The sequence below is a fragment of the Sciurus vulgaris genome (genome assembly GCF_902686455.1).
Source record: "Sciurus vulgaris genome assembly, chromosome: 17".
NCBI classification, from domain to species: domain Eukaryota; kingdom Metazoa; phylum Chordata; class Mammalia; order Rodentia; family Sciuridae; genus Sciurus; species Sciurus vulgaris.
In genome coordinates, this window is record NC_136478.1 from 28,690,181 (window position 1) to 28,717,469 (window position 27,289).

General features: G+C 45.4%; 2 protein-coding genes across 6 annotated transcripts in view; both read left to right on the forward strand.

Annotated features, from left to right (window-relative positions):
- The window catches only part of LOC306649067 (liver carboxylesterase 1-like), a 162,535-nt gene that overhangs the window by 25,424 nt on the left and 109,822 nt on the right, over positions 1 to 27,289 (forward strand). For 2 of the 3 annotated variants that reach the window (XM_079119702.1, XM_079119701.1), the window contains exons 12-14: positions 5,399 to 5,530; positions 6,452 to 6,524; positions 6,787 to 7,158. The exons of the other annotated variant lie outside the window; for it this stretch is intronic. In XM_079119702.1, coding sequence (XP_078975828.1) covers positions 5,399 to 5,530; positions 6,452 to 6,524; positions 6,787 to 6,970 — 389 coding nt within the window. In that variant the 3' untranslated portion in view covers positions 6,971 to 7,158. Of the gene's footprint in view, positions 1 to 5,398; positions 5,531 to 6,451; positions 6,525 to 6,786; positions 7,159 to 27,289 lie in introns of those variants that run through there. 3 annotated transcript variants of the gene reach the window in all.
- Positions 15,776 to 27,289, forward strand: part of LOC306649064 (liver carboxylesterase 1-like) — a 29,143-nt gene continuing 17,629 nt past the window's right edge. For 2 of the 3 annotated variants that reach the window (XM_079119694.1, XM_079119695.1), the window contains exons 1-5: positions 15,776 to 15,917; positions 19,793 to 20,000; positions 22,916 to 23,060; positions 23,760 to 23,893; positions 26,289 to 26,442. In XM_079119694.1, coding sequence (XP_078975820.1) covers positions 15,866 to 15,917; positions 19,793 to 20,000; positions 22,916 to 23,060; positions 23,760 to 23,893; positions 26,289 to 26,442 — 693 coding nt within the window. In that variant the 5' untranslated portion in view covers positions 15,776 to 15,865. The remainder of the gene's footprint in view (positions 15,918 to 19,792; positions 20,001 to 22,915; positions 23,061 to 23,759; positions 23,894 to 26,288; positions 26,443 to 27,289) is intronic. The other variant, XM_079119696.1, reaches the window with a different exon arrangement.

The following is a 27,289-nucleotide window of genomic DNA, read 5'->3' on the forward strand; positions in this document are numbered from 1 at the left end:
TGTAATATCTCCAGTTTTATTCTTTTTGCTCATAATTACCTAGATGAGTCAGGATTCTTTTTTTGTTTGTTTGTTTTTACAGACCGCATTTTGATTCATTGTACACAAATAGGTACAACTTTTCATTTCTGTGATTATACATGTGACTCAGGATTTTTTGTGGTTTCAAATTAATTTAAGATTGTTTTTCTATTTCTATGAAGAATGTCATTGAACTTTGGATAGGAATTGCATTGAAACAGTAGATCTCTGGGTAGTATGAACATCATAATATTAATGTTCCCAGTCCATGAGCATTCTATTTACTTGTTGTCTTCTTCAATTTCTTTTATCTTTATTTTACAGCTTTCATTGTAAATGTATTAAACCTATGTCTTGGTTAAATTTGTTACTAGATATTTCACATTTTTGTGCTAGTAAAAATGGGGTTGTTCTCTTGATTTCTTTTTTGATAGATCAATGTTAGTGCATTGAAATGCTACTAATTATTGTGTTAATTTTGTATCCTGCAACTGTACTCCCTAACTATCAGTGGTTAAGTCTGTAGGATGTTCTGTATAAAATACTATGTTGACCCCCAAACAATGACAACATCATATCTATGTTCCCTATTTAGATGCCTTTTATTTCTTTCTCTTGCCTAATTACTTTGGCAAGGACTTCCACTTCTGTGTTGAATTTAATGGTCATAAGATTAGACATCTTGTTTTATTCCAGATTTTATAGGAAAGATTTTCAATGTTTCAAGACTGAGTTTAATATTAACTGGGGGCTTCTCATCTGGTTTTTCTTGTGTCAAGGAATATTCCTTTTATCTTTAATTTGATAAAATCTTTTATCATGAAAGAATGTTGATTTGATCAAACACTTTTTCTATATCAAATAAGATGATCAATTTTGTCCTTCAATCTACGATGTGAATGTATCACATTTATTTATTTGCATTTGTTCAATCATTTTTGCATCCTAGGAATAAGTCCTACTTGATCATGGTGGAGTATTCTTTTAATGTGCTGTTGAATTCAGTTTTGCTAGTATTTTATTGGAGATTTTTGCATTTATGTTCTTGAAGGACATTGGTCTGTGATTTTCTTATAATGTCCTTGTATTAGTTTAGTGTCAGGTATGCTGTCTTTATAAAAAAATATTTGAAAGCATTCTTTGATTTTTGAAGGAATTTGAGAAGAATTTGAGAAGGAATAATATTAGTTCTTCTTTAAATGTTTTGTGTAATTCATCAGTGAAGTCATCTGGTCTTGAGTTTCTCTTTAATTGATGACTTTTTATCCCTCATTCAGTCTTCTTACTCATTACTGATCTGTTCAGACTATCTATTTCATTTTGATTCAGTCTCGTTTGGTTGTACTGTATTAGGAATTCATTCATTTCTTCTAATTTGATTTCTAGTTTCATTCATTGTTGTCATGAAAGATAATTTTCTTAAAGTTGTAATTATTAATGCCTATTAATTGTCCAAATTCATAGCTTTTAAGGCAACATTTCCATACATGCATACATGTATATATCATGCTTTGATCATACCCTCCCTTTCTACCCTCTCTTACCCTGCCTTCTCTTTTCCCTCTTCCGTTCCTCTTCCCTTTCCACAATAGTTCCTTTTCTACTTTCAGGTCTTTTTTGTTTGTTTGTTTCCACAGATAAGAAAAAGCATCTGATGCTTTCTCTTCTGTCTCTGGATTATTTAATTTGCCATGATGTCCTCCAGTTTGACCCAATTTCCATAAAATGACATGATTTCATTCTTCTTTATGACTGAATCATTCCTCTTTGTGTACACAGACCATATATCTTCATCAGTTCATCTGTTGATGAATCGATCCTGTTTCCATATCTTGGGTTTTGTGACACTACAGTAAATGTGGGTATGCAGGAATCAAAGTTGTGTGCTGACTTCAGTTCCTGTGGATACATACCCAAAAGTGGTGTAACCAGATCATATGGTATGTTCTATTTTCAGCTTTCTAAGGAAGCTCCACATTGTTTTCCACATTCCCGTCAATAGTGTGTGAGAGTTCCTTTCCCTCCAAATCCTCACCAGGATTGCATTTGGGTTTGTTGGTTTTGTTGTTGTTGTTGTTATACAAATTCTGTCTAGGAAGGAGATGGACTCTTCATGTAGTTTTGATTTGCATTTCCATGGTGGCTAATGATGTTGAGCATTTTTTCATGTATTTATTGGCCATTTTCACTTCTTTGGAGAAGTGTCTGATCAGAAATTTTTTGGATTGGATTACTTGTTCATTGTTTTTATTTGAGTTCTTCATATATTCTGGATATTGTCCTGTGTCAGATAAAATGTTGGCAAAGAATTCCTCCCTCTATGAGTCATCTCTACCCTCAGTTGATTATTTCCTTTGCTGTGCAGAAGCTTCCTAACTTGATGTAATCCCACTTGTCAATTCTTGGTTTTGTTTTCTGAGCTATTGGAGTTCTATTCAAGAATTCACTGCCTGTGCCAAGATCTTGCAGCATTCCCCCTGTTCTCCTCTAGTAGTTTAAAAGTTTCAGGCTTTACAATAAGGTCTTTGATCCGTTTTTGTTGATTTTTGTATCAACAACAACAAAAAATAAATAAATAAATAAAAGAATGGATCTACTTTCAGTCTTTTACACATATATACCCAGTTTTCCCAGCACCATTTGTTGAAGAAGCTGTCTTTTTGCCAGTGTAGAATTTTGTAAGCTTTGTCAAGTATCAGAAGGCTGTAGATGCATGAGTTTATTTCTGGGTCCTTTATTATAGTCCATTGGTCTACACATCTATCTTTAAGCCAATATCTGCTCTTTTGTTCTTATGTTTCTATAATATATTTTGAAATCAGGTATTGTGGTGCTTCTGACATTACTCTTCTTCTCAGGATTGCTTTGGCTCTTTGGGGTTTATTTGTGATTCCATATAAATTTTAGGATCATTTTTTTGTTCTCTGAATAATGACATTGGTAATTTGAAAGGGATTGCATTGAATCTGTAGATTGCTTTTGATATCTTGGCTGTTTAAATTATACTGATTCTCAATCCAGAACATAGGAGTTCTTTCTTTCTTCTGATGTATTATTCAATTTTTTCAGTGTTTTAAAATTTTCATTGTAGAGATCTTTCACCTCCTTGGTTGGGTTTATTCCTAGGAATTATTTATGCAATGGCTAATGGGATTATTTTCCTGATTTCTTTATCAGCAAGTTCATTATTGGTATATAGAAAAACTACTAAGTTTGGTATGCTGACTATGTATCCTACTACTTTGCTAAAGTTTTAAGAGTTTCTGCTTAGAAATCTACTGTTATTCTGACAGGGTTGCCTTTAAATATGACTTGGTACATCTTCCTTGCAAACTTTAACATTTTTTCTTTGTTTCTTACTTTTGGCAGTTTAACTATATGCTGTGGAGAGGTTCTTTTCTGTCCTGTTCATTTGGGATTCTAAAACCCTTCTGTATCTGGATGTCCATGTCTTTCCCAAGCTTTGGGAAATTTTCTTCTATTCTTTCACTAAAGAGGTTTTCTATACCTTCAGTCTGTGACTCTTCACCCTCATCTATTCCAACTTTTTTTATTTCTCCCTTATTTCTGAAACACATTTTTACTGGGTAAGGTATTCTATGTTGGTATTTTTTTCCCATCAGTCTCCTCTGATCACAGAATTTCTTCTAAGAAATGTGCTGATGTTGTTTTGGCATATCTGCGTATGTGACCTGTTTCTCATCTCTTCATGCTCTTGGAATATTTTTTGTCTTTGATTTTTGATTGTTTGATCATTTTGTGCATTGGTTCAAGTTGAGTGGAGACGTCTATGCTTTCCATATCTAGGTTTTGGCATCTATCCCAGATTTGAGTTTTAAGTCATTTCTTGAAACATGCTTTCTGGGCCCTTTCCCCGCTCTTCTCCTTCTACAACCCCTCTAAGGCAAATCTGTGGCCTCTTGATAGTGTTCCATTGTCTTTGCTTCTCTTGTTGCTCCTAATGGTAATTTCCCAAACCAATTTTCCTTTGAAGACTTACATTGTGATTATAGGAATTTTATACACATCAGTGTTTTTAGGCAAAAAGCTTTAAAATATTTCTTAGTATGCTTCCTAAGGTAAATTCTCTCATTCACAAAAGTTCATTCATTTCTGGTTAAGCTCTGAATTCCTGTCTAAAATGATCAAATGACCGAGACAAGGTTACGCTTCCTTTCAGCAAGCTCTGTTTGACCTTGAAGTAGATGTTCATTAAATGGATTGGAGAGTCATAGAATAATGCTTCTTCTAAGCAGTACTTCTTGATGAACCAAGGGTGCAGTGGTGCAGACTAAGAGTGATGATTAAGTAACTTATTCTTCATCTTTATATAGTGACAGCATCTATTGTTAAATACATTTGGTGATGAATATTTAATAATAGGAAGTAATGATTATGTCATATTACAAAATAACATATAATATTACACAATTAGGTATATGTGTTAAAATACAGAAGCAGCTTTGTCTGAGTGATGGGATTATAAGTATTGTTTTCCTTTTTTACTTTTTCTGCATTTTTTGATTTTCCTACTGTATCCATGGGGGCATGGAGTTATAAAATTTCTCCAACAGCCTGATTTGGGGCCTAATTCTCCCTCTCCCTGAGTCACTCCTCTGTGAGAAATTATGACCAATGCATCAAGGTTTTCAGGCTAGGGGTCCCTGAATAAGTCTGCAGAAGCAGGGATCAGTGGGTTGGATGATCCAGTCAGCAGGAAAAGTGGCGTCTTCTTGGGACTTGGACAGGGTGGCTTTAGTAGAGCCTGGTTAGGAAGAGGAGGAGCAGAGAGGTGAGGAGAGGCAAGTTTGCCCTCTCTCACCCCTTCCAAGTTTTGAAATTGCCTTATCAATTTAATGCCTTAACACTTTATGGGTTGAAGCAGGAAGCAGGATAGGCAAGGTAACTGAAATATGACTCTGAATTTTGTTGTTTCCTGAAGCACGAGAGACAAGAGCATATTCCATCTCTGCATCTATATTTGTATTTAAGCATCTTCATTTTCAGACAAGCAGCTTGGATTTACCCAATTCTTCTCTGAATGATTGAGAATAACACTGGAAATCATTAGGCTGAAATAGAAAACACCTATTATACTGTAGATATCCTTGAAATGAATGTGCAATTGTGTGTTATCAATGAATACATTCAGTATATCTATTGGGTGCATTGTTTTCATTCACTGAATCATTCAATACAAATATGGCTGAAATTCCACTTCCTCATCAGCTCTGCAGCACTGAGTTGGGGAACTTTCCAAAAACTCTGATCCTCTCCCATGCTGATACCCAGGGGTTTCCTGCACAGCCAGAGCCCTTGAGACCATTCAACTGTGTGTCTGATAACAGGAACTGTGCACAAATCCATGTCTTCTCAGATGCTGGAGCCCCCACCTACATGTATGAATTTCAGTATCGCCCGAGCTTCGCATCAGACACGAGACCCAAGACAGTGATAGGAGACCATGGGGATGAGCTCTTCTCAGTATTTGGGTCTCCATTTTTAAAAGGTAATGGCTTTTTCTGACTATGAGCTTCGAGTTGGGAGGAGTGGGTTCCCATCTTGGTTTGGTGGCCTGGAGCTCATTTGTCCTTCCCTTCTGATCTTAGTTTTCTGACTCACTATATCAGGGTTGAGCTCCATGCTCCTTTTTTCTGCTCTAACATGCATGAAAGATGATGTGTATTCATGTGCCCTGAGCCATAGTCACATTCAGAATCCTGGTCTGTGGCAGCAATAAGAGAGGTTGTATGTCACCTTCAGGACCCTACTCAATGGCAAAAATAGTCCTGCTTGATTTCTACTCAGAAGAGCAGATTAGAATGTGAGGAGGAGGTTAGAATTGTTGCTAACCTGGAATCCAGTGCCATGAGTCTTCATCTATTGATATGTCTAAAATCCACATATTTTTGTCTAGAATATATTTAACAATATAATGTTTAAATAAAACCTCTCACAAATTGTCTTTAATAAATTAACTCTCACCAGTTGCACATGACTCTTGAGCTTTCTCATGACTGTTCAACATGACACACCAGTACCTCTGGACATTGCCCAGTTGGATGATTCCTTAGAACATTGAAAATTCTGATATTTTTCAGAACTATGTAGGATATTGAGAGAAGAAAAGAAGCTAAGAGCCAACAATCCTTCAAGATAGAGGAAACTCCAGGGTGTAGCATAGCAACCCTGAATGGGAAGGAGTAGACAGGTGGGTAGGGAAGACAGAGGCAACTCACCCATTGCTGAGTCCCAGCCCAGCCGTTCTCAAGCTGAAAGAGCACACCAGGTGACAGGGTCTTCTCCACTCAGTAGGTATGGGGTCAGGGTCAGGATTCTGCATTTCATAGAAGCTCCCAGCTGCTGCTGTTGCTGCTGGCCCAGGAAGCACACTTTGAATAATGAAGGATGTTTTTCTTCTTCCCCGTAGAGGGTGCCTCAGAAGCAGAGACCAACCTCAGCAAGATGGTCATGAAATTCTGGGCCGACTTTGCTCGCAATGGGTGAGGCTGGTGGCAAAGAGGGAGCAGGGTTAGTGGGGTTGAGTGCGGTAGGGCCTATTTAATGGAAAGTGATCAAATCCCAAATCTTTTCACTAGAGCCCTCTGACAAGGAATATACAGGCTGCACCAGGAAATGAGGAAATAGTCATCTCTGTATGTGTTTGTGTCTTTGGAAGAGATAAGCCAGGGATTCCTGTAAATCTCAGAGAAATGTGGCGACCAATAGCAGATTTGGGGAATTTATATTTGATTCTGTCCCCAGGAACCCCAATGGAAAGGGACTGCCCCACTGGCCAGAGTACGACCAGAAGGAAGGGTACCTGCAGATCGGCACCACCACCCAGGCAGCCCAGGGGCTGAAAGACAAGGAAGTGACTTTCTGGACTGAGCTCAGGGCCAAGGAGACATCAAAGAAACCTCCCACTAGAGAGCATGTGGAGCTGTGAATGGGTGGCTGAGCCAACCTCAGGAGACTGGCGTCACCAGGCAGTGCATTCCACCAAAACCATCCAGAAAGGCATCTTCTGGGCAGCTGGAGAATTGTGCAGGGGAGTGGGCAGAGGCCAGGGAGCAGGGATGTTGGTACCTGTGGCTTCATTATGGAGAATAAATATTCTTTTGGAGGCCAAAACCATGTCTGTGTCTTGGACTGGAGATGAGTCCATCCTCTCGGAGAGAGGAGGATGAAGAGGGAGGTTCTCCTGGGCAGGGGTGGCTTGGTGAATGATTAACTGCGGAAAATCTAGGCCTCCTAAAGCCTACAGTGTCCCTTACCCTAACCACATCACCCCGGGACCAGTGTCCTTCCACTGCTCTCTGAAGCCACGTTGGAGCTGCTGCAGAGGCCTGCCCTGGCCCCACAGAAACCTCAACAATGCATGTAACAAAGCTCACACTTTTTTGGGGGTCCTATGGAATCATCAGTCTTGACTTCCAAAACAAACTTTGGTGGAAATACATGTAAATGTAAGGACACAGGTAGGTTGGGAGAAGGAAAAAGACACACCACACAGATCTCAAAAGGAAAGTTGGGAGGCTATGTTAATAAAGAGCAAAAAGAAAAATAAGGAAAACAAAGTGGTCAATTCATCATAAATAGGTGACGATCTTCAATGTGGACACACCTCATAATAGTGTCACAGAGGCCCAGCATAATGGGCCTCTACACAAGAGTAGACCCCAAGATAAGGATTTGAGTGTTGTTGTTTCTGGGAGGTGATTTCAGGAAGCACTGAGGAAGGAGTGAAAGGAGGAAGGGCATGTGGGAGTCCATGGATGCAGGAGTGACATGCAGGTTCCTAGAGGAAGAATGAGGTCAGCCCACCTCAAGAGATGATAGAAAACCAACATCAGAGACACTGCAGAGAAGGGAGGAAGGCAGGTGCGTATATACCAGCTCTCATCTGTGACTGCTCAAGGGCAGCTCCGTGGCCCTAGGGAGAGGACCAGGACACAGGCAGGCAAACTGGGAATTCCACAGCCTCTGCTACTACAGAAGGCTTCGTTGATACTGGGAAACGTGAACAACTAGGAAATGGAACTCACCTCATTTAAAAGGATACTATCATATTAAGTGATATTTTGTACATCATTTATATACTGCTAGCAGTTCCAGCATCCTCAAATATGGTTCTAATGTTGGTCCTCTGGTGTCATTTCTCTTCATAGGGACATCAATTCCACTTGATTCAGACACATTCTTAGGACTCATTTAACCTTAATTATCTCCATAAATGCTTTATCTTCAAATACAGTCAGTCATGTTGGAATCTTCAGCATAGGAATTTGAGGAGGATACATAATTAGCTTATAGTCTCTAGTTGGAGGTTATTACAAACAAATCGTGGCCATAATTATTCTAGAGCACGATTTCAAATGAGAATATACATGTATTATTTCCCTTAGATAAATACCTAAGAGTAGCCTTACTGGGTCAGAGTTGCTCCATACATTAACTCTGGCAGAGACCACCCCCCAAATTCTCCTAAAGGATTTGCAACAATATTCCCTCTACCAGCAAAGTAAGAATCATTTGATAAGGCTGTCAATACTTGGTGTTCTCAGAATAACTGCTGCCCTTTGATTCTTTTTTATACTGTAGATCTCCTTGATTAATGTTATTGTATGAAACAATTAATTTACAGAAGTGCATGCCCCTAAATAGGTCACTTACTTAGAAAAGAGGATCACAGATGGTTGGTTGGTAATTTAAGAATCAGGACACCCTTGTCCATCATCATGACCACCACCAAGGTGACCAGGCATGAACTTCATCAAGAATCATCGTTACTGCGGCCCATGTCCTTGAACTTCAGGAAACTTCTTTATTTTGAAACTCAGATATCTGGACAGAAATCACATTAGATTGACCCCTACTGAGGATTACTGATGCTTGGACATAATTAGATGGTTAGAGTTTCAAAAGCCTGTTCTGGGACTGGGGAGCAGAGAGCCTGAGGGGCTTTGCCCTGGTGGTAGATCTCAACAGTGTGTGGGTGTTACTTGCACCCCCATTTATACGGGTCCCTATTACCTTGCAATCCAGAGAGTCCTTTGCTGTCTCCATTCTACATTTGTATTTGCTGGTGGTCTTCCTCCTTCCCACTCACTGACTTTCACCTTCTCTGCTCTAGCCTGGTTGCTCCATTGACCTTCCAGCTTCCAAAATGCTGTCATGGTCTCCTCATTGTTTGTCCGGATGGGTTTGTACTTTTAAAAACTTTACTGTCTTGGGACAGAAATCTACAGATACCCCTTCTTTCACAGGAAATGGTGACTTGTGTTCTTAACATAATATCTCAAAACAATGTTTCTTTGCACTTTTGACAGCTACATTGCAGCCTGGAGTGTGAATACTCAACAAGTTATCCCATCATTTACTGTGGTTGGTCATTGAGAACAGTTCAGATTATTTGCTACTGTCAATCTCCTTCGTGTGAACATCTCACACATCACTGGACTCACTCAGAATTATTCTTCTCAATAGTGTTTTGAAATATAGGTTTAATTATTTTGTAGACATGGCAAGACCATGAAGATACTGCTGTTGAACAGAGTTCGTTACTCTTGGTTCCCAAGTCAAGTGGCACTCTGTGCACGTGGGGGGGGGGGCACATGGGAAAGCAATGGGGTCGTACAGCAGGTGGAAGACCTGTCAACCAGAGGCCTTATTGTGAGAGAGGGAGAGGTTAGGTGAGGAAAGTAGGCTTAGGATTTGTTAGACTGAATAATTCCAGTGGGTTCTGGGACATAGAGGCTGTTCCATCCAGTATCTACCCCAATAGTGATTAAGGCAGGCAGTGGTCCAGAGGATGAGAGCTTAATAAAAAGATGAAGGCCCTGGATTGGATAGTTTGTACAGAAAAGGAATGCTTGGAGGTGAGAGGTTCTCTGTCTTTAGGAATTAGCCAACTCTTGGTCAGCAAGCAGTTTGATATTAAAACATTAGAAGAGAGAAATAAAGAACATAGTTAATATAGTTATCTTGCATAAAGAAGATGCCCCTTTACCAAATTGCCCCCTCAAAAGTATGTTTCTCCATACTCTTGTCAATACTTGGCACCAGGACTGACAGAGTAGTGGAAAAAAATCCTTGCCAGTTCAGTAGGTGCAATTTGAGTAACTGGTTTGAATTTGTACAACTTGGTTTGTATGCTAGTGGCTGGTCAAAGTGACATTTTGTCTGGGTCCAGCAATACCTGCCTGCAGTTCTAGCTACTTAGGAGGCTGAAGCAGGAGGATCACTTGAGCCTAGAAGCTCAAGGTCAGCCTTGGCAGCATAGTGAGATCCCATCTCAAAAAAAAAAAAAAAAATGTACGTGAGTAACTTGAAGACCCTTGAGGACCTTCCGTGTTGGACAGAATGCAGTAAGAGAGTGTAGCGACCACCGTTCCCCTCAACCACCCTATACCTACACAGAGGTGCTCATGGCCTGTGTCCATAGAAGACAAAGTGGGGACAGACAGCACATTAGAGAATCTAGGAAGGGTTGCATTCTCTCTCAACTGTCAATCAGCCCGCAAAATGTCCTGGAGATTTCATCACCCCTGTGACCTTCCAAAGTGAAAAGAGATCAGCACCAATGGATCCCAGGATTAGGCACTTTTGTGCACTTTAACTTAGTAGAAGAGAATGCCACTTATTCTTGTTGAGTCTTGTGCAAGCCGAAAGTGAAGCTTTCCCACGCAGAGGACTTAACCATGTTTGAAAAGGAGGGCTCATCTTCCCCCTTCCAGTGAGTGTCTAGTGTTCCTCTGCTGGTGCTTCCAAAAGTCTTGCCCACTTCTGTCAGATGCTGCCTTTGGAAACACCCTTTTTCATCTTGTAGATCCCTGAATTAAAGCCATTCAATGTTCCCCTATTGTCTGGGCATGAAGTCTTTTCATAGGCTGGCATTCAAGATCTCTCATCTTTCCAGTCCAACTGGCCCCCCAGGAAGTGCCCAAGGCTGCCTGCACCACTGCTAATGTCCTCTCATCTCTACTCCTCCCAAATCCTTCCCATCTCTCCCATCCCTTCCCCCCCAGTACCCTCAGGTGACATCATGGACAGTTTTGAGCATTAACAGATATAAACGCAGATGAATTACTAGGGCAAGAAAACACACAAAACATTTTTCTATTTCGAGAACACTTTTGACCCAGATGTTTATAATATATAGTCAACTTTTATGGAACCCTTTATGGGTTACAATTCAATCCTGGTTTGTATAGATCTAAATTTTTGCATGTCTTGCTCAATTATCTTTTTTTTTTTTTCCTTTTGTATTAAAAGGCTAAAGAAAACCTTGAGAGAGTAACCCTAGCAACTCTGGTTTTACAATCAGGTTCTGGTGATTTGATTCAAACAAATAGAAAATTCATTGTCTATTAAAGTGCAGTGCCTTTATTCCTGGAGTTTGGCAGGGTCTTTCTGATGGTGTACAGACTAAATATAAGGGATATGCATTTATTTTGTTGTGTATTAGAAAAACAATTCCTAATATGAAATCCATCATTTAATGTATATTTGTGGCAAGGATTCCTGGGAGTTCACTAAATCTGTCCCGATTTCTTTAGCCACATACAGACCACACTTCCCAGCCTCCCTTGTGATGGGTCCCTCCCATGGGATGTGATTGGCAGGCCAGAGAGCCTCATTCAGGCCGGACCCTGGAGCCCCCAAGGTCGCTCCTCCATGTTCCTCTGCTTCCAGCTGACTGCAGTGACCACCCATGACAATGGAGGAAACGACAAGTTAAAGATGCAAAGTCACTAGAGTTGAGATTGGAGTCAGCAAACTGCAACTCAAGGGCCAAATCTGGCCCAGTGTCTATTTATAAAAACACAGCTGTATGGAAACACACCCTGCCCATGTGCTAGCATGCTCTCTAGGGCTGCTCCCACTTCAGCAGCAGAGCTGGGGAGTGGCCCTCAAAACCTCCATATTTACCACCCTCCCTTTACAGGAAGCCTGCCAGCACCCGGGTCACAATCCATGAAGACCACGTGGGGGGTGCCACAGCACTCTAGCTCTTCACGTAGGCCAAAGAGGCCACTGAAATTTGGGCCTATTTGCTACTGTAGCTGACCCTCCTCTCGCTCATAACTTCTTCTCACTGAATGCCAGGAGCTTGTGTCCTTCAGGGTGTTATAAGGAGTGCAGCTCCCCCTCCTCCTATAGGCCCAAATTTCTCTCAGACACTCTGACACAATCTTAGAACTGGATTGAGCCCAGGGAGTCTGACCCGCTTTTTATAACGCAGCATCAAGAGCATTGGAAGGTGGAAATGCCGTATAGTTTCAGTCTGATGATCTGAATGTCATCCCTGAAGCTCCAGGAAATGACTGCTGTGATGAGACCCCTCAACAAAACCAGGCGTGTCACCTAGTGTGTCACCATGATGGTGGTCAAGGTTGTTGTAATGTATAAAGCTGCTCCCCTACCCACCAGGTACAGCCATTTTGCCCGCCTCCCAACCACTTGTCAATCTGTGAACATCCTGGCTAGCTACTGGTTCATCAGTCAGCTTGCAAGTATCCTTCTCCGATATTGGTCCCCTGTTAGCCCGGCAGAATTCAACTGCTTACTATAGCTTCCCCGCCATCTTTTTTCCATTCTGTCTATCCTACAACACTTTTCTCTATCTTCCTGGCTTTCCACTCTCTCTAGTGTGCGCCCTTTCTTTTCCTTTCTCTGTTCCTCTCATTTTCCCTCTTACCCTGCAGGGAGACATTGTTTGCTTAATAAATTCCCTTATGTGATTTCCCGTGTCTGGCGTGGTTCCGTGGAAATTCCTTACGGTTGTCACCGTCTATGTTAATAAATGACCAAAGTTCCCTTTTCATACTGAGTGACTTATTTTCAGATCTACATTTCTGTAAACTAAATATATCATTACTTATAATTCCTTACTTACCTTTAATTTTACCATGATTTTATTTAAAAAAAATTCTTTTCCATGCTGACCTTTAATTTATTGCAAGCAATAGAGATCTTCCACCTACAGAAATGGTGTAAAAGACCCTTGCTAAAATAAAGTAAAAATGAAAACCTGTCTTAGAAACTACTAGCCATACCACAGACAATACACTGACATGGTGTCATCGTTTGAATAAACAGAGAGTGAGACTCTTAAATGGATAACATGTACTTGGCACAAGCGGGTGCAGTGCAGTGGGAGCCAGCACCACGTGGAGAGGGTGGCGCATGGAGGCTGGTGGGGGGAGACTCAGGGCAACGTGAGGAGGGTCGCACAAGCTCTCTGGAAGCACTGGTCTTTGGCCACAGCATGAGCAACAGAGGTTTCATGGCCAATGTCAAGGGTGGCACCAGGGCAGGGCTGGGCAGACAGCAGCAGGCTGGGATCCTACAGCACATTCTGTGCCTGAGGTTGTGGTGGCCTTTGGGCAGCCTTGTGGTTCTGGAAGAGTTTTTCCTGTTAGCCCTCATCGTTGGGCACACAGGCGTGAGATCCTCCCTTTCACAATTCCTCAGCTATTCTATTTTCTTTCCTTTCCTTTTCTATTATAATTTTATTTTACTTTATTTTATTTTGTCGAGACTTGAGATGAGTGACTCCATTTAGAATCTGGCAACTTGCACGATGGCAAACAAATGTGACATTAGTGTGAGGAGAATGCAGGTTCCGGAAACACGGCCTGTGTCTCCTGGGCTCCCCAGGGAAACGCTCTGGGATTCTAGCTTCGCAGCGCTCCAGCCATGGTGTAAGGTGTGCGTGAAAGCAGCGTGTGCAGAGCTACCCTCCCCTGAGCTCCTGCTTAGAAAGGATCCCCAAGTGTCACCTGGTGGGTTCCCAGTCTTCTGGTCTCCCAGTGCAGGGTCCTCCAGCACAGTCCCCAACTCATTGACTCCATGACTAGCAGGAGGGCTGGGTGAAGGGCCCAGGAGGACATGGCTTTGCTCTTGTCCGATGCCTGTTCTCCATGTTTGTCTGTTGAGTAAATTAATGGATGTGGGAAGATATGGGGGGTTAATTTGGAACCTGGAGAAGCAAATATTTTCCAAAGTCTTCCTCAACAGTTTAGGACGTTAGGACTATTCCTAGAAGGTTGTTCTCCCAGTCAGATTGTTCCACCTGGGAGAGCTCAGAGATCCCCCAAAGGAAAAGCACGGACCCCAGCCAACTGCAACTTCACACAGGGACGAGTCACCTGTAGCTCAAGTGACTCAGGGGAATTAGGCCTGTTGAGGGACCGTGAGAGCTGGCGTGAGTCTTGGGAGGCTCCCGCTCAGCCCTCATTTCAGCAGAGTCATCATGAGCCAGCCAGAGCATCGGGCTGCAGCCAGGGCAGGCGAGGGCGAGGAGAGGCTGCCTGTGTGTGCTTGAACCACCAGCAGGCCTGCCATTCAGCAGGAGATTGGGAGAGTAATCCAGTCCTGCCTTTGATGTTTCCTAGGAAAGCACCATACAGTGTTCACAGGCTGAGGGTCAGGGCTGCTTGCCAGATTCCAAAGGGCAGCTGGCTAGAGAGAAAGTAGGATGGTAAATGCGTGTATGTGTGTGTGTGTGTAAAAGGTAGGATGGTAAATGCGTGTGTGTGTGTGTGTGTGTTTGTGTGTGTGTGTTGTGCTCAGGAATTGGAAACAGCCTTGTTTTCTACTTACAAGGACCCATCATATCACCCCAAGTGGACAGGAATGGGGAGCTTTTGATTAGGATTTTTTAATGAATTATGCCTCTTTCCCAGATAAAAGTAAGGGAGGAACCCCTACCCAGATTAACCTCTGTAAGAGTCAGTCACTTCTGGGGACACATCCTAGTGTCCCAAAGCCCTCCCCCCCGAGAGGGCTTCCCCACCTCCTGCCACAGGGGTGGAATGAGCATCTCTATTTGAATCTGGGTCTCCAGAAACTTTGTTTCAGCCTGGCCTGTGGTGTTGGGCAGGAGCCCAGGAGCTGATTTGGGGCTGGTGTGTGCTTTCTGATTGTTGGTTACCCAGTGCCTCTTATGTCAATATTGGTCTGCCCTGGGCAACGGTGGGCTTGCTAAGTGACCTCTGCCTAGGCCCTGTCACCTACTCTGGCCTTTTGTAAACTTTCAACCCTGCCCACCTTATCCTGGGCCAATGAACTGATAATGCCACTCTGTACAAAATCCAAGTATTTTGCCTTGTGATTAGGCTGTGAGTTTGAACAGCTCCCTGGTGCATTAAACCTGAGAAGTAGTTACTGGCCCCCAGCCAGTAGAAGTGAAAGGCCTGAGCTCTCGTCCTGACTTTCACATTGAGTTACTGTGTGAACTGAGGCAACCTTACTCCTCTCTGGACCTGAGATTCCTCTGAGCAAGAAGAGAAGAGTTGGGTTGGGATCATACTGCAGTCTGCTTTTGCTGCCATAGCAACATGCCACAGACTAAGTGATTTAAATCACCAGAATTTATTTTCTCAGGGTTCTGGAGGCTGGAGTGCAAGATCAAGGTGCCGGCAGGGTGGTTTTCTCGGAGGGTTTCTTCCTTGGCTTGTGGAAATCTCTCCCCTGTTGCCACTACCCATGGTGAGTCCTGTGTGCACAGGGAAGCTCCCAGTGCACTGAGGTTAGAGTTCTTCAAGGAAGAAACCCATGTGTAATAAGTTGTTGGAAAAATTTGTGGCCATCTATAATCTGAGAGTTAGGTAGGGACTCTTGAGATAAAAAAGGACAAACTGCTTGGGTGTGGCTTAGCAGTCACAATTGGAGAAAGGGGAGCTCTTTTAAAGAGGGAGGCCTATCATTTCAGATTATGCAGTTGGGCTGGATGGGCAAGATTCAGGGTGGGTCTCCAGCCCTGGGGTGGGGCCAATGCACAACTTCTGGGTCACATGGAGTTCTTGTTGCTCTCAGAAGCTGCTGCCTTTCCAGGATGTGCCTCTGTTTTGTGTTCTTGGCCTCTCTTTTTGCTTGCACTGCTTGGGGTGAGTCTATCTGAAATACAAATATCTGTGGGGTAGGGCAGGGGAGGTCAGATATGAAAATCCTTGTCCTGGGCCCAAGTGGGCAGAGATGCATGTAGAGCAAAGGGCATGAGTGTTTGGTCCTACAGCTCTTCCTTTGGAGTTGGACTTGGGAGCAGCCAAACCCAGCCAGCTCTGGTTGTGCTGAGATGCAGTGGAGGGACTGATAAACATTGGGAGACCCCATTTACAGGTGTCAGATGCAGGAGAACATAGAGAAAATTTCATGCTTTGCACATGGGAAATTAATGAGTTCAGTTTCTTTTACCTTGGATGGTCAGTCTCGATCTGGCCAGAGCTGGGTGTCACTGGGTGAGGTAGTTAACTTTACTGTGCCTGAGTTACCCCACCTCTAAATAACCTCACTCATTGGGCTATAGGGAAGATAAAATGGATGCTTCTTTCTAAAGCACTTAGAACATGCTTGGTCTGGAGGAGGTGAAAAGGGGTAAAGATATTGATCTAAAATTCAGTGTTTTATTAGGAAATTTGACATATATCAGACCAGGAGCCCTTGGCCATTGAAAAGATAGTTTTCCACTCACATTTCCAAAGACCACTGGGGTGAGGGTGCACAAGGAGATGTACCAAGGTCAGGCTGGAGGGAGAGAGAGAAGGGGCAGTGGGGGAGGGCCTCTGTTGTGGTTTTTCCTGAAAGGAAGAGGTGAGACAGGAGATTTGGCTAGTTGGGGTTATTTGGGGCACAAGGACTTCTCTGGGTGTCTGTACCTGGTGTAAGCAGGTGGTGTAAGCAGGTGGATACAGGCCCAAGGTATGAGAACCAGATAGAGGTGTGTGAGCTCTTTAGTGTTTGGACCCTGGAGAGACAGTTCCTTCAGGATGAGCAAAGACTTATAGATCAAAGCATTATATACAGAAAATAAATCAGTGTTTGATACACTGGTGCAGCAAGGGACCACGGCATACATCTGTGCCTTTTCATGGGCAGAGGAATTGAGACCCAGAGGGAAATACATTCTCCCAAGTTCAGCTGGCAAATCGTGCCCCAATTTTCTTTAATCCAGAACCAGCTCTGGCCATGGTGGTCTGACAGTCCAGGTCCGGTCTGGACTTTATCTTCTTTCTGACTACACGACACTGTGAGAGGTCTGGAGCTGAGGGCAAGGCAGAGTAAGAAAGGAACCTAATTTGGAGAACATTCCCTCAGTGCTGTTTACCCATGGGAATGCCACCTCATTTCCATATTTAGGAAGTCCCTACTGGCTGCTTCCAAATCCTGTCTGCTCATCTGTTAATTAGGAATATTAACACTTACCTAGCAAGATGTTTTGAGGAATAACGTGAAAGAACTAGAGTCCACATCTGGCACACCATACCAAAAGTGCTCAGTGTATGCACATTCCACAAGATGTTCGAGGTAACCACGGTTGCTTATTTATGCCAGTCCACCTACCCATATTTCCACTCTGGGCAATCTGGCTTCTACCCAGTACATTTGGATAAAAGATTATCACCGAGCTAACTCAGGCCACACCCAGTGATTTCTGCTCAGACTTCACCCTCCTCCACGTCTTTAAAGCACTCAGCACCCACCCAGCCCCTCCTCCTTCTCCCTGGGCTCCCGAGGCTCTGCCCTCCTCCTGCCACCTCTCTGGAGGGTGCTCCCAATCTCAGCTGAAGCTGCCTCTGTGCTTCCTTCTCAGCTCCTGCCCTCCTGTCACCCTGGCCCCTACAGTGAGTCACACACAGCCATGGTGTGCACCCTCACCTTCAGGGGGATGATCCCCTGCCCCCTCACCAACCTCCTTCCAGTCTGGAGGTGCCTGGTCCTGTGGCCTCTTGCCAGGGTATCTCACTGACTTCCCCAGTGACCCTGCCTAACAAGGTTGCTCTTCAGTGTTCTTTCCCTTACTCTGCCCTCATAATCTGGTCAGCTCCCAAGTCCTCCTCAAATTCCTCAGCTATATCTCCATAAAAATATTCTCCTAATTATAAAAAAGAAATGTATCTTCGGCGCAGAAATCTTTGCATGCACAAATTTAAAAAGCAATGGCATCTGCATATAACATAATTATGCATATGTATATATATATTTGTTGTCAGAAATAATTTTTTTTTTTTTTTTTTTTGCGGTGCTGGGGATTGAACCCAGGGCCTTGTGCATGCAAGGCAAGCACTCTACCAACTGAGCTATCTCTCCATCCCCTGTTGTCAGAAATAATAAAAATTAAAAAAAGAAATAATAAAAATTTTAAACAGCGATGTGCACTCCCACCAGCCATAGACATTTAGATATGCTTGATTCCCAGAAAGCATATCTTGACGTTGTTGGTAATACTTAACCACAACAACAAAAGGAAACAATCATGAGGTTCGCTCTTTATCACATGAGGCATGGAAATGGTTTCATAACTTGGCATTCCATATAGCATTTCCTGTGTATTTGCCATTTCTCTTGATTTTCAAGTGCTCCTCCCTTAAGGTGCTGTTATGCCTCGACAAGCACATGATTATAAAACCAAAACAGCCCATAAGTCAGAACATTTTAAGTTGGCGATCATATGTCTATGTCTGCAGAAAGCTCATCCTGGTGTTTTTTGTAATAATTAGCCTCAAGAACAAAGTTAAATGTCCATAGAGTGGAACTGGTCGCTGATACCACGAGACATGGACACTATTTTGTAAACTGGCTTCCCATAAAAACTTTCCCAGACCAATGACTCTTTGGTTAGGCCAAATCTGGATTAAGAATTTTTCTTTTCTGGCCATTCCCTTTATGGGAAGTGTTGACATATTGTCTGTATCTAAAGGGAATTAATTAGGAGGACAAGAGGAAGGTCACCATGTCTGTGATGGGTACGCTGACAAATTCAGGTTATTGAGGCCAGACAAGAGGCGACTTCAGGGGTGACCATGATAGAATGATGGAAATCTACCTGCCTTGGGAAAGATCAGGTGAGTCCACAGCAGATGGAACCAGGTCTGGGAGAAGGTGCAGGGAGATGAGGACCAATGATCTCTTCCACAAGAACAGAGAGAACAGAGCAGACACAAACTGATGCCCAGTCTCTCTCCCCTTTGGTGACCCTGCCAGATCCTCCAAAACAATGTTCTAGAAACTTATTGAGTCCTTTACTCCAGAATTGCTCCTGCTGCTTGTTTGTCCACTAAGTGAAACCCGATGCCTTAGCCTGGCACTTGAGGCCCTTCCTGACCAGCCCCTGCTCATTCCAGAGTTAGCTCCCCTCCACCTGGACTCCCCCTGTCTCCACAGCCCATCACCAGTTCCCAGCCAGGCCCTGTGTCTCCCTGTCTCTGATTATCTGGACTCTGCACTCTCTCTTATTCCTGTTTAGCCCCGCTTCCATCTCCCTCATTCTCCCCTACACTCTGCAAGTCCCAGCTCCCTGTGATCAGAAGGCCTTGCTCCCTCTTCTCCCTCCTGCAGCCCCTCGCTGGTCCCCTCACCAGAACATGCCTCCTTCTTCCCAGCACCAAATCAAGTATGTCTTCTCCCCAGAAGGTCAGCCCTCCTGAGAACAGGGCCCCCTCGTGGTCATCTCCTCAACCAGCATGCAGCTCTGCACCAGGACCCTAGTGGGTCCATGCTTCCAGAAGCTTCTATGAGGGAAACAAAGGCCTTGTTCATTCCCAGAAGCCCTCCTTTTTTCATTGACTTTTGTCTGGACACATTTGTACCTTAATCCTCAGTTCTTCACTAAACCCTTTTAGTTGGGCTGGATATTTTCCTTATCCTAAGGCCTAGAGGGTATAGATGACTTTTTCAATGTCACATGCCTAGAATGTGGCAAAACCCACCTGGAGCCCAGGACTAGCCTTTCCCCTCTAATGTCCTCATTTGCACCCATGTCCAGCAGGACACCCTTCCTCGCCACCCGTGGTGGACACCGTGTATGGCAAAGTCCTGGGGAAGTACGTCAGCCTGGAGGGATCTGCCCAGCCTGTGGCCGTTTTCCTGGGGGTCCCTTTTGCCAAGCCCCCTCTGGGATCCCTGAGGTTCGCTCCACCACAGCCTGCAGAGCCCTGGAGCTCCGTGAAGAACACCACCTCCTACCCTCCTATGTAAGTGGGTGGCCTGTCTGGGGGGTGGTCTCTCAGTGCTGCAGGAAGGGGTGGAGGCCGTCCTCTGCTTGGCTCTGCCTCCTTCTGGAATGCTCGGGAACACTGCGGAGCCCTGAGACAGCCCAGACCTCTCCGGATGTCAAGAGCCCTTCATCCAGCACGTGGTTCTTGAGCAGCCATCGCCTCCCAGGCATGTTGAGGGTTCTTAGAATCCAGTAGTGAACAAGACAAAGATCTCTGCCTCCGTGGGGCTTACATTCCTAGAGGGGGAGAGAGATAATAAATAATATACAAGGCAATAAATGAATTAGGTCATATGTTAGAGTATGAGTAGTGCTTTGATAAAAAGGGAGTTGGGTAGGTGAGGGAGATAAGAAGTTGTCATCTCATCCACATTGTGCCGTGATTGGGGAGCAGACTAGGAAAACATACGTGTTGGGGGCACTGTGCTTTGGAGGGTTGACATGGCAATTTCAGATATCAGAGACGGACTGAGCAAATGCTGGTAAGTCTTGGCACCCTGGCCACCTGGGTACAAACCCAATCCTTCCTGATGATGACAGTCACCCAGGAACTCGCAGACATGTGCAAGTGTCAGTCCTGACATGATTCATCTCCTCAGCAAGGTACTTCTGAGGATGTCCAGGATATCCCACTTCTGACTGCATTCTTTCTTTGCCTTTCTTAAAAGATGCACTGTTCTTACTTCCTGATTGTGTGTGTGTGTGTGTGTGTTTCAGAAAGGTTAGGAAATACAGGGAAGCAAAGTAAGAAAACTACAATTGTGTACTTCTACCACCCAGAGAATATTCCTCTTCCTACTGGAGATTGTTTTAATCAGCTTTTTTATGGCTGTGACCAAGCTACATGTGACAAAAACAACTTAGAGGAGGGCGAGATCATTTGGGGTTTCTGTTTTCAGAGGTTTCAGTCTATGGATGGCCAGCTCCATTGCTCGGCCCCAAGGTGAGGCAACACATCATGGCAGAAGGGTGGGGCAGCCAGGAAGCAGAGGAAGACTGAAGGGGAAAGGGCCATGGGGAAGATGCACCCTTCCAGAGTGGCCCCCAGTGACCCACCTCCTCCAGCCAGGCCTGCCCACAGTTACCACCCAGTCAGTCCATTCAACCTAGGATGGACTGATGAGGTTACAGCCCTCACCATCCAGTCGTTTCACCTCTGAGTGTGCAAAGCATCTGCACAGGAGCTCTGGGGCCACCTCGTATCCACACCATCATGGATCATATTTCCAGTCTTTCTCCTTTGCCTACGCCCCCCCCCCCATTGACAGTAGATCACACATAGAGATGACATGCGTGACTGCTGTGCTCATTGATCAGTACATCATCAACCTCATTCTGCACCCTTAATATCCCTGTCTGACTTTAAATAGCTGTGTTTAATTGGGTATTGAAAGCAATCAATTTACTAATCTCTTATGTAGGATCATTAAGTTGTTTTCATGTTCCTGACATTATAATTAACACTGATCATCATGGTGTAAATAAATCATCACACATATTCATGGATATTTTAAGATAATTTCTAAGAAATCAAGAAGATGCACATTTTGGCAATTTCCCCTCCAGAAATATTTCCAGAAATGTTTCACTCCTCCTTCTACTGATATATGAAAACCTCCAGGCAGCAGACCCAGTCTTGGGTTCACTCAATGAATGCTTTTTGACTATTGGTTATGCAAAACAGGAATATAATAATCATTATAAGCTAATCATAATTTCAGTCTTTCTTTGGTATCTACCTAAATACTAGTGAAGTTGGATGACTCCTTTTATGTCTTAATTTTGAATTTCTGTCATTATGACTCTTATCTCCTTTGCTCTTGGGGGTCTAGGAACAATTTCCAAGGATGGAATTCTAGAAGGCATCTTTTTGGGGTCCATTCTGCTACTTGACAACTATGTCCTTCTGGCACCGGAGTGCCTCAGTCACTTCTGCATACTGGGAACCATTGAGATGCCTGCCTTTTGAGTCCACTGAGATCCAAGAATGTTGCCTATAATCTTTGAAATACATATACTACATAGCATGTAAATTCCTGGCTATGAGACTTTGGGCAGCTTGTATAATGCCTTCATGGCTGTTTTCTGATCTGCAATTGGGGTATAATAATACAACCCAGGCCCTAGGAATAATCTGAGGCCAAAAGAAGTGAGTACCTGAGAAGAATTCATCTCAGGACCTGGCACATCGAGAGAACTCTCTAATGTTACCAATTCCATTCTAAGTTGAATCTTGGAGACCTCCTCTCAGGGCAGCCAAAAATGACTGCCTGGGATAAGCTGAAGTTGGAACCTTAGCATACTAGGTTTGCAAGAGCTCAGAGAAAACACTCGCCTCACTTAGATATGACTGACTGGAACTGAGAGCAGGACAGGAATTTACCCACGGTCACCCAGCATTTCAGTGACTGAGGCAGGAGAAGATTACTCTTCTGCTGAGGTTGTCCAACAACAGTGCCACTCCCCACCTTCTGTGGGCTGAATGTCTGCCACCTAAGGGAGGTCTTCTAGTTGATGAAAGTTTGCCTGGTGGAGAAACAAAGTAGCCCTGAAACCCAGCAGAGAATGTACCCAAGTCCCAGGAGTGCAGGAAATGTCATCTCTCAGGGTAGGTGAGTTTATGGACAGCCCCCTTTTCTTAGCCCAGAGGATCCCATAGGCTCAGGATGGGAAGAGGTCCCAAGTCCCTCTCTGCATGGTCTGGGGAGACTTAAGAGAGTCTCATGGTCCCCACCAAACCCCCAGTGAGCTTCTCACCCACTCCAGTGTCTCAAGTCCAGTGATAGCAGCTCCACTTAGAGGTTTAACCCTGCAGTGCCAGGTCTGGTCTCAGGTGACACTTTCTGCCTCCATCTCCTTGAATCTCTGAGCCCTCCTTTCTTCCCTTCCCAGGTGTTCCCAAGATGCAGTGGCAGGGCAGATCACCTCAGATCTCCTTACCAATGGAAAGGAGAATGTTCCCCTCAAGTTCTCTGAGGACTGCCTTTACCTAAATATTTACACTCCCGCAGACTTGACAAAGAGAAGCAGGCTGCCGGTAAGCATGGGCCCCAAAGATTTGTTTCAATATCTGGGATCTCTGGGTATAGATGGGAAGGAGATGAAGGCAGCTTGGGTGAGGGGCATCCCAGGCCATGATGAGTCCACCTGACTTTGCCAAGACTACTGAGAAGGCAAAGAAGTAGCCAGGATACTCCTTCAGGAAATCATTCCCAAATTTGGTACCCCAATGATAATTATCAATGGGGCAATGAAGCAGACCAGGAAGCCCCACCCAAAAGACACTTGCCGTAATGAAGCTTACTTTCTTGTCAGATCAGCAGTGTGGCTTGTGCTTTGAAGTTTCCTCTTCCTTGTAAATGCCAGGTTTGCACACGAAAGGTGTGGTAAATTAGTCTGCAAGCTTGTTGTGCAAAAGCTGGTTGAATTACTCAGGTGTGAGTACTGTGGGAACTCAATAGCCTTGGTCTTTGCTGCTCCCATGATGACATCCTCCATTTTAAGGACCCTGGGGGGACATGGCGCAAGGGTACAGGTAGAACGGCAGGTGCATCGGTGGAGTGGTGGTCTGGGCTCTCCCAGCTGGGAAGGAAAGAGACTGCCTTTTGTAACCTTGCTGGAGCTTGGGCAATGACCTTCACACAGCATGGTCAAGATGTTGGTGACCAAACCAGACTACTCATGACTTTCCCAATTCTGCTTTTTAAAACCACTGTGTTTTTCCCTTCTTGTCCAGGTGATGGTGTGGATCCATGGAGGTGGACTGGTGGTAGGTGGGGCATCCACCTATGATGGACTGGTCCTCTCTGCCCAAGAAAATGTGGTGGTAGTGACCATCCAGTACCGCCTGGGCATCTGGGGGTTCTTCAGGTAAGGCGCTGGACTCTCCTCTCTGCACCTTTGCACATTAGTCCATGTGTTGGTCTGTTTCCTGTTGGTATTATGAAGTTCCTTAGGCTGGATAAGTACAAAGCAGATAAATGTATTCAGCTCAGCCCCAGATTGGGTGGTACCATCAGGGCAGCCTCTGGTAAAGGCCCATAGAGAAAGAGAAAGGGAATGACAGGTTCAGAGGAGGTCACCCAACAAGACGGGAGGCGGAGCAGGTGGAGGAGGGGCCGTGTTCCTCTTTTGGAAACAACTTCTCCAGAGCTGACGAGGGTCCCATGAGCTCTATGTTAATCACTTCAGGGCGTCAACCCAATGACAAAATAACCTTCCACCAGACCTCATCTTTGAAGAGTTTATTCGAGGAAGATACACTGCCAGGGTGCAGTAGGGACATGGCAAAGACATGTGCCTGCAGCCTCAGACGGGGTCTGGGCTTATCTGCACTCCTGAGTTCTCTGACTGCCTTTGTTCTTTGCCTTATGCTAAATGAGGGATGATTACAGATTTCTGTGCCTTGCTCATAATGCTTATTGCCCATGCACCAAATGCTCATTCTCAGGATTTACACTGGAAACATGAGATGCATGTAATATGTATGAGGCCTTAAGCAGGGAATTCTCCCTTCTAGGTTACTATAGGCCAAACTTGGGGTCTTTGCACATGCTTATTGGGATGTCCCTTAATCACTTTGCAAAACAGGATCTTGCTGTTTACACTTCAGGGAAGTTTGCTTTTTTGATAACTGTAAAGGGCAGGTTGAAAGGCAGGTCCTTAGCCTCACATCAGCTCTGTTCATCAAGGTGGGGAGGTGCCTGGGACTAGGTCCTAATCTCCCTGGCCTTAGACCTACCTTCTCACTCCCAGCCACACTTGTCCACTTGCTTCTGGGCTTTGGCATGTGCTGTTCCCTCTTCCTGTCCAATCCTATGTCCCTGCGAGACCCCACCCTCCAGTTACCACCCGACACACTCTGCTCCTTCCTCCTGCGCTGCCCCGGCACACGCAGTCCTCCCTGTTGACAGTGAGCACGCAGCTGCCGAGTCCAGGGCCACACACTGCTCACGGGAAAGGAAGGAGGGGCTCACCGAAGGCTGCGCTGGCAGGATTGCGGGCCCTGCCCCAGGCTGCTCTGGAGGAGGCCAGTCGTTACCACAGGGGCTCAGCTCAGGCGGTGACCTCTCGGCTGCAGCCACAGCGCATCACTCATACTCACACCACATGGCCCCTGCTCACCGCCACCTCCCAGCTGGCTGCTTCTTCCCAGCTCCTCCGAGGCCCCTGCTGCTCCCCATGCTCAGGCGCCTTCATTTCCCTCTCCACTGACTCCCTGAGTGACCCAGCAGCACTTCCCAGCTCCCTGCTGTGGCCCATCCCTGGAACCCAGCGACCCCCTTTAGCTGCCTCCTCCCCCTCGCCTGGTGTGCACAGGGCACCTCCCCTGCACAGGGACAGACGCCCTCCACAAAACGCCCTCCCCAGCTCAGGCTCTCCCCTTCCCCACGAGGCCCCTGTGCTGCTGCTGGCAGCTCCGTCCTCCTGGGCACTCAGGATGAAGGGCCGGGCGGCCCAGAGCCTCCTCTGTTCTCACCCCCGTCCGTGGGCCAGCTGATCCTCATGGCTCCTGCTTTTAAAATATGCTCAAAAGTCCAACTACTTCTCACCTCTATCTCGCTTCCACCCTAATCGAAGTTCCACATTTCTGGTCAGAAATGTAATGCAAGCCACTTACTTTTGAACCTGTTACTTTTGGATGGTAATGCTCCACACAGTAGTAGGCAGGGTGATCGTGTGAGTCGATGACCAAATCATGTCATGTCACTACAGAAGTCCCCTCCAAGGCCCCACGTGCCCTCTAAGCTGCCTCTCACACCAGCTACCCTCACACTGGGGCCTCCACACCTGCTGCTTCTCCTACCCCAAAATTCTCTTCTCTGGATGTTAAAAGACCTGTGCTCATTTCATGCTGGTCTCAACCAACACCACCACCCCACAGAGGCCTTCCCTGGTCCTGAGACCTGAAATGTCACCCCACTGCCCCACCCCTGCTCTGTCCTTACCTCACATCACCTTCACTGGCGAACATTACACTCTCATTTCATCTGTCTGAGGTCTGGAGTGTGAGCTGAGTGGGGTCAGACTTTGCCTGCTTTGTTCCCAGGTGTGCGCTCACTCTTAGGCCAGTGTAGGGCACACAGTAGGTGCTCACTCAGTACATCATTGCTGGAGAATGAACGTAGACTCCATGCAGAACAATCAGCAGGAATGAGAGGCAGGCGGAGACCCCTGTGTCATGGATGCAGAGCCCCCAGCTCACCTCTGGTCCTGTAGCCCTGCCATGACACCTCTGTCCCCACCTCACCCTGCTCTCTCGCAGCACTGGGGATGAGCACTGCCCAGGGAACTGGGGCCACCTGGACCAGGTGGCTGCTCTGCGCTGGGTTCAGGACAACATCGCCAACTTTGGAGGGAACCCGGGCTCTGTGACCATCTTTGGAGAGTCAGCAGGAGGAGAAAGCGTCTCTGTTCTTGTAAGTGCTCCTGGCTCCTGCCCTCCCCAGGCTGCTGAGGCTGCTGCTGGGACCTCTTGGAGTCGACTCCGTCATCGGCACCTTTAGTTACAAGATCTGGATTCAGGGCTGACTCTGCTCACTGCCTGGCCTCAGATGGTGGGGAGCCCAGGCCCAAACCCTCCCTGGCCTCCAGGAAGCTGAGCTCAGCTCTCTGTCCTGGGCCAGCAGCACCTCCAGCTGGATCTGTGATAGTGACCTTCCTCCTCCTCTGGTTTGATGGAGTTCTCTTTCCCTTCCTGATCGTTTTAACCTCAGGACCCAGCTCAGGACCCAGGGTGGGTATAAATGACAGTGAGAAGAGGTGAGGACGGGAGTTGTGTTTGGCTCCAGGGCAAATCCACACATTGGGGGGACTTGCGTACCAACGGGAGGCCAGGTTTTCCTCTGAGTTTCTCTGATGCCTTGCGCCTGACCAAGAGGAAGGACCACAGTCTCTGGGAATGGGGGGGCACTTGGGCTGGGGGAGGAGGGTGAAAGGGGCAGGGATAGGATGTGGAATGGGGAGGGATGGCACATGGGATGTGGGTCACAGACCCACCCTGGGTGTGAGAAGCCTTGCTAGTGTGGGGACTGGGCCGGGGGCCATGGGGGAAGCTATTGGAGGTGTGGAAGCTGTCAGAAGTCCTCCATCTTCCTCAGAGCTGGGCAGAGAGTCAATTAGATTACTGTACTTTTCAAACATCAACTGATTTTATAGTTGAATACCCAGAGGAAAATGCTTATCTACATATTTTTAGAGAAAAAGGAAAACAATAGAGGAACTGAAGGAAGAAAAGTCATCTCCATTTCCACCACCCAAGGGTAG